The 7,529-nt window shown below is 36.0% G+C and overlaps 1 protein-coding gene across 1 annotated transcript; it reads right to left on the reverse strand.

Moving 5' to 3' along the window:
• Nucleotides 1-1,094: 1,094 nt before the first annotated feature.
• Nucleotides 1,095-2,054, reverse strand: LOC129536403 (olfactory receptor 6C2-like). The gene has a single exon (XM_055395308.2). It carries the CDS (start codon nt 2,031-2,033, stop codon nt 1,095-1,097), a length of 939 nt encoding a protein of 312 aa, XP_055251283.2. The 5' UTR covers nt 2,034-2,054.
• Nucleotides 2,055-7,529: the final 5,475 nt, after the last annotated feature.

Genomic DNA, 7,529 nt, shown 5'->3' on the forward strand with positions numbered 1-7,529 from the left:
ACAAAGAATTGGACATGACTTAAGTGACTGATAACACACAGCACGTAGGCAAGTTCTAATAATGAATAACATATTTCCACACCCACTCTGTTAGCTATAAAGTGGCCTACATAGCCATACCTGAAGTATATGAATATGGGAGAAAATGTGGTCTGTTGTGTTTTCAGGGATAACAACCAACCTGTTTGGAGATAGTAATTTCTGCCAGACAGAGTAAAGATCCTCAGAGTGTAGTTTTTGCTGTTGATTCATGTTTCTTTTCTTTTTTTTGGCCATGCTCAGTGGCATGTAGGATCTTAGTTCCTAGATCAACAATGGAACGAGTTCTCCTGCAGTGAAAGCACAATCTTAACCACTGGGCCATCAGGGAAGGCCCAGCATTTAGTTTTAATGAAGAGTAAATATTGACCAACCTAGATAGCATATTAAAAAGCAGAGCTATTACTTTGCTAACAAAGGTCCGTCTAGTCAAGGCTATGGTTTTTCCAGTGGTCATGTATGGATGTGAGAGTTGGACTGTGAAGAAAGCTGATCACCAAAAAATTGATGCTTTTGAACTGTGGTGTTGGAGAAGACTCTTGAGAGTCCCTTGTACTGCAAGGAGATCCAGCCAGTCCATCCTAAAGGAGACAAGTCCTGGGTGTTCATTGGAAGAACTGATGCTGAGGCTGAAACTGCAATACTTTGGCCACCTCATGCGAAGAGTTGACTCATTGGAAAAGACCCTGATGCTGGGAGGGATTGGGGGCAAGAGGAGAAGGGGATGACAGAGGATGAGATGGCTGGATGGAATCACCAACTCGATGCACATGAGTTTGGGTGAACTCTGGGAGTTGCTGATGGACAGGGAGGCCTGGCGTGCTGAGATTCATGGGGTCACAAAGAGTTGGACAGAACTGAGCGACTGAACTGAACTGAACTGAACTGAACTGAAATGATGGAATAGACAGGGTTCACAATAAGCAAGTTTAAAGAGAAGTAAGAATGTCAATATGACTGAAAATAAATTATATAGAGACAAATAGTATCAGCAGCTTCAGATTTTGTGCCTGCTCATCCTTCCTTTTAACTGGAACCATTGACTCATTTTTTCTCTATATCTTTGAGCGGAATGCAATGTTTTTAATTGAGCGAAGAAATGCTTGTTTCACTTGCTTGTTTCTCAGTGTGTAAATAAAGGGATTCAACATGGGTGAAATAGAAGTAATAAGGAGCGAAATTCCTTCGTTAATAGCTACTTCACCCTTGGCTGAAGGTTTGACATAAATGAAGATGCAGCTACCATAAGTGATGGAAACGACAATCATCTGGGAAGAACAGGTGGAGAAGGCCTTCTTCCTTTGCAGGGCAGAGGGAAATCTTAGAATAGTACTAATGATATAAATGTAGGAAAGAACTACACACATGAGGGTGACGATGAAGGTCAACACAGCACACACAATAACCATCTGCTCTATCAGCCATGTGTCTGAGCAAGAGATCTTCAGGATAGGAGAAGCATCACAGCAAAAGTGATCAATGATATTCGAGTCACAGAATTCCAGTTCTAAGCCCAGACTAATTGGTGGGAGTATGATGATCAGGGCTGCCACCCAACAGAAAAGGATGAAGTTCTTGCAGACTCTACTGCTAATGATGGTTGTGTAATGTAGGGGTTTGCAGATGGCCACATAGCGATCATAGGACATGGTGGCCAGGAGGAAAAATTCTGTCACTGCAAATAGGTCTGTAAACAACAGTTGACTGGCGCAAGCAGCATAGGTGATGGACTTATCCCCAGATGATATGCTGTACAGGAATCTGGGAACACAAGCAGTTGTGAATGAAATCTCTAAGAAGGAGAAATTTTGGAGGAATAGATACATAGGTGTTTTAAGATGTGGATCAATCAGAGTGAGGGTGATGATGCTTAAGTTTCCAGATACACTCAAAGTGTAGGACAGAAATAGAAAAATGAAAAGCACAATTTTCAGTCGAATGTCATCCGTCAGCCCCAGCAAGATGAAAGTTGTTATTGAGGTTTGGTTTTTCATCTGTGATGGTTATCTCTTGCCCAATCTGCTTGAAAAAATAAAGACTTTCATGAGGAACTCCAGCTTCCTGGATGGTTCTGATGTCAAGAGAAGTAAATCTGAGAGTGACTCTGATACAACTGGTCATTGGAGAAGCAAGCACATAGCACATGACAATGTTTTATCACCTCTTTGTGTTACATAAACTGCATATTCATTTTAAAATTGTGTTATTTCACACTACTGCTTCTAATGAATGTACACTTAGCTGCTAATTGGTCATTCAACATATAAATATCAATAGGAAAACATGCCTCTATCAATATATTGCTTGAGGATCAACAAGTCTGTTTTCCTGAATGTCCTATCTCCATATATGCTTCTAGCAAGAAGTTAACACCCCTTCAAAAAAACAAAGCAAAACAGTGATCTTTAAGAAAATCCTAGCATTAAAGCTTACATGTGTGTTAGTTATTATACTGGCAATGAATTACTTATCACAGGATAGTTTATCCTGTTTCAGCTTATCCAGTCCAGCTTCTTTGAGGCGTGTTTAAAATTTTTTACTGGATATATTTTCTGAAAAATTTATTTAAATGTGTTACAATCCAAACACTAGGAGTTTTTCCTCATAGAAAATTTATATCAAAGTATATTTGCAATATTTACATTTGCCTGTGTTTCCAGCTACAGTTAGAATAGAATATATTATGTATTTTCATGCTTCCTAGGATATGCTTGTGCAACAAAAATTTCTCCCCAATTTGCAAACTGTATTCTGGAACTGTATCATTGAGTGGATTACTTTATTTCTGATTCCCTTGCCAATGAAAACATTAAAGCCTTCTAACTAGATTCTACAGTTTCATATTCTCTGTGCTGTTCTGTGCTTAGTCGTTCATTTGTGTCCAACTCTCCGTGATCCCATGGACTGTAGCCGGCCAGACTTCTCTGTCTATGGGGATTCTCCAGGCAAGAATAATGGAATGAGTTGCTATGCCCTCCTTCAGGGGCTCTTCCCAACTCAGGGATAGAACCCAAGTCTCCTGCATTACAGGAGGATTTTTTTTTACCATCTGAGCCACCAGTGAAGCCTTAGCTCTTGAGAATATTCGCTTTTTGCATCAAAGGGGTCTCATTAAGAGCAATTTTTGATATTAAAATTATAAACTGAATTCTATTATTTCTTTATAAACACATTTGACAATGAAATCTGCCCACCCTGTGTATTTTTTTTAGTAATGTGTTGCTTCAAAATTTATTACAGAGAAAGGAAGGAATGTTAAAGTATGTTCATAGAGCTGAAAAACCATATCCATGACTTTTAATATGTTTTAATATGTATTTCAGCTTGAAATACACTCAATCACATTGTTATGAATGATATTTAGCAGTATCCAGTTTAACAAAACTTTGCCAGTTTTGTTAAACTTCATGATACTTCTGCATTTCCCTTCCATCCATATGATAATTGTTTCCTCTGTCTTTTTAACCATTTATATATCAACTCACCTGATTTTTGCACTAATTAAACTATTCCTCACAAGGTCACCACTAGTCTATCTCGTTTCACTCATTAAACACAATTCAGTCTTCATTTCACTCAAACTCTCAGCTATATGTAAGAGAATAAACTGCGAACTTGCAAAAGTGATGATGGCATAATGTCCCCTATCTCATATTTTCCTCAGTTTCTTCCTACCATTCTAGTCTGTTTTCCATTCTTCTTAATGGTGACTTCTCTTTTGATAATCATTCTGTTAATGGATTGACCTGCAATTTCTTTTCTAGGCAATCTGTTCTTTCACTCTATTCTTTCTTGAAGAGATTCTCATAAGTAAAGTGATTTCCCTTAGGTTGATAATTCCCAAATTTATATATGCAGGGAAAAAGCTTCCTACCGTATTCTGACTTCAACATTAAACTTATTCTTGGACATATAGATCACACAAAGAGGGTTTGAATTTAGACTTTTCTTAGGACAAGGAATCTTGTCTTTGATTTCTGTATCTTGTGCTTTTTTCAAGTGCAAATTGAGATGAAAATAATGTATACATTTTAGGATTGTACTGATAAATGTAGATAATACATACAATATCTACAATATCAATAGTTGTGACCGGAACATAGGGAACACTCATTACTATTTACTATATTAAGCATTCCTATTTACTATATTAAGCATTCCTATTTCATTTCTTCATTATTTCTTTTTGAGTGACCTCTAGATGTGTCCATTTCAAGATTTTAAATATAGCACTCATTTAAACATTACAGAGAAGTGTTTCCTTCTCTGTAAATCCCAAGTCATATAAGGACATTCTTAATTCTTCCTCTTTCTTTACTCTCATCTTCAGTTTATTATCAAGTCTTGTGATTTGTTAAATTTTTCCTTGCATTTCTTACACACATTTTCTTTTTTAGCCTGTTTCTTCCATGACAATTATACCATGGGTATCTTTATTTCATAGCTGAAATATTGCAATAGTATATTAATGTATGATCAGCATATATCATTGCTTCTCCTGTTCAAGATTTTAAAAGCAACAAAACCAAATTCATTTTTCTAAAGCCCAGAATATGATAATTATCTCCTACGTGTTGTAAAAATAATGATCTGAAGTTACTCCATACTAGATATTTCCTTAAAGCTCATGGAAGTTAATTCATTTAGGCTCTAGCTAAGGTTTCTGATGAGGAAGATACAGAACATATGCTTGGATTTTGAATTTCAAGTGCATAGCATTTAGGTTGTTTTAAGGTAATAAATATTTGAGTAAACAAATGAATATTATATTTGCCTTAAACATAGAATATAAAATATTTTTCTTTAAAATGATTTAGTGGGTTTTTAGAGTGACCTTAAAGAAGGTTTTTAAAGTTTTATATGAGCCTAATTGGTAAAATTGAATTGATCTTTTGAGGCTGCCTTTAATATTCAGCAGATATAAGTGACTCTCTGTTGCTGTCCTGTGGACTGAGTGTAGTGAGAGGAAGTATACTTCCTGTGCTTTTTACACAGCTTGTGTAGTGAGAGGCAGTGTTTTTATTTCCTCTTTTCTCTTTAGCCTGCTTCCCCCATGATACCAAGTATATGGAGTTACTGTACATATTGATTGAGATAATCCCAGCAGAGTGCCCGGTAGATGGTGAGTTAAAGTCACTTCCCCTACTTTTTCTCTCCTTCATTTTCTTCCTCCTGGTTGGATCTCCTTGCAGAAGGGACTCTCAAGTGTCTTCTCCAACACCACCATTCAAAAGCATCAATTCTTCAGCGATCAGCTTTCTTCACAGTCCAACTCTCACATCCATACATGACCACAGGAAAAACCATAGCCTTGACTAGACGGACCTTGGTTGGCAAAGTAATGTCTCTGCTTTTTAATATGCTATCTAGGTTGGTCATAACTTTCCTTCCAAGGAGTAAGCGTCTTTTAATTTCCTGGCTGCAATCAGCATCTGCAGTGATTTTGGAGCCCAGAAAAATAAAGTCTGACACTGTTTCCACTGTTTCCCCATCTATTTCCCATGAAGTGATGGGCAAATGCCATGATCTTCGTTTTCTGAATGTTGAATAATGCTTTTATAGTTAGCTCACTATAATTTGATCACTGATGACAACACTGCTGGGAATGTGACACTTTAAGTATCTTATAGTTACATATGGGTATAAATACATATTGATTCATTAGAGTGACATAGTAGGATAGGTCACCCTAGTTCTTATGAGCACTCATGAATTGATTTGAAACATATTTATTGAGACTTATGATTTGGCTGGTTCTGCTGTAGATACTAATGATAAAAAAGAGTGAACAGATAAGTAACCCATCTCTATGATGTATGTAATAAATATTTCCAGTGAGTCTACTCCCTTCATATTTCATTCTTCTAATACTAAAAAGCACTTAGTTCAGTTCAGTTTAGTCACTCAGTCATGTCCAACTCTTTGTGACCCCATGGACTGCAGCACACCATGTCTCCCTGTCTGTTGCCAACTCCCAGAGTTTACTCAAACTCATGTTTTGTATATTATCATATGTGAAACGAATCGCCAGTCCAGGTTCGATGCATGATACAGGATGCTCGGGGCTGGTGTACTGGGATGAACCAGAGGGATGGGATGGGGAGGGAGGTGTGAGGGGGGTTCAAGATGGGGAACACATGTACACCCGGGGCAGATTCATGTTAATATATGGCAAAACCAATACAGTAATGTAAAGTAATTAGCCTCCAATTAAAATAAATAAATTAAAAAAACCAAAACCATTAGAAATAACTATTTTCTTTTTGGAGATATCCAAATTAATTCATTGCCATCTCTGATGTTTATTTAAATAGATAAGTCTGATATTTTGCAGAAACTGAGGAATTAGCATGTTGAATGAAGAAAAAAACCTGATACTACCAAAGAAGAACATACTTACTCTAGTGGAAGGTAACCATGGCTTTAGTTGACTGTGTAATCTTCATTGTCCCCAAGATGAAACTGAAATTATAAGTGGTCTTAAATACATGCACAAATGCCCCTCTCATGAGGACATACATATTCACAGTATTTTGCAGTGGACACTACTCTCTGAATTGTCAACAGACTCTCAATAAAGATTCTATTTCACTTTAAATCTAGGAAACAATTTTTATGTCTCAAAGCTGAAATAAAATGTCATTTATTTTTAATGTCTGAGAAATACGTTCATAGATTTTGAAAATATAATTTCTGATATCTCTTGGCAAAGATAGTTTTTTACACAGTGAAGTAAGATGAATGTTTTATTATCTTAGACTCTTATGGATGTTCAGGTTTCCTCTGTGTGGATAAATAAAGTGTGACTAAAGCTCAAACATGACTAATGAATCTAATACGCACTGAATTTTGGCAAAATATGTAACAGAGACAGCAGTGGGAATCAGGTCCTTGGAGACAATAAGATGCAACAATTTTATTAGATACATTCTAAGTGTAAAACAATAACGTTCTGATGAAAAGATATTTCTGGGTACTCTTCAACTCATATAATAAAGCATTAAGAAAACACATCAAAGCTGCTTTATGTCTATGTTTTCAATGGGAAAATATTTATATATATACGTTTTATATATATGATAATCTGTATACATAAAGTCAGTTTCTAAGTCAATATCTGTAATTATTTCCATGGTAAAACATATATTTGCATCACAATTTTTCTGTATCATACTCTTTTAATGGATAAACCATTATTTAATATAGCTTCTCATATTTACTATAAATATAATATTAAATATTTTATATAAGCATCCTTATTTCCTTAGCTTATTATTATTAGAAGAGGAATTCCTGAGGCAAACCCATCTACATTTTAGAATTCTGAAGTGTATTGTCACATTTTGCTTCCAGTGTGTAACACAACTTGTTTATCATGAAAGCATTTGGGTCTCTCTTTGGTACTGCTGGGATTATGGGATCTGATGAATTTCACCCTTATTTCTTATTGAGTTATGAGTCAACTAGAGAGAGAAAGTAAGCAAGTAAAT

Source organism: Moschus berezovskii, chromosome 6 (assembly GCF_049115385.1).
Source record: "Moschus berezovskii isolate FMDL1 chromosome 6, NW_MosBer_1.0, whole genome shotgun sequence".
Taxonomy (NCBI): Eukaryota; Metazoa; Chordata; class Mammalia; order Artiodactyla; family Moschidae; genus Moschus; species Moschus berezovskii.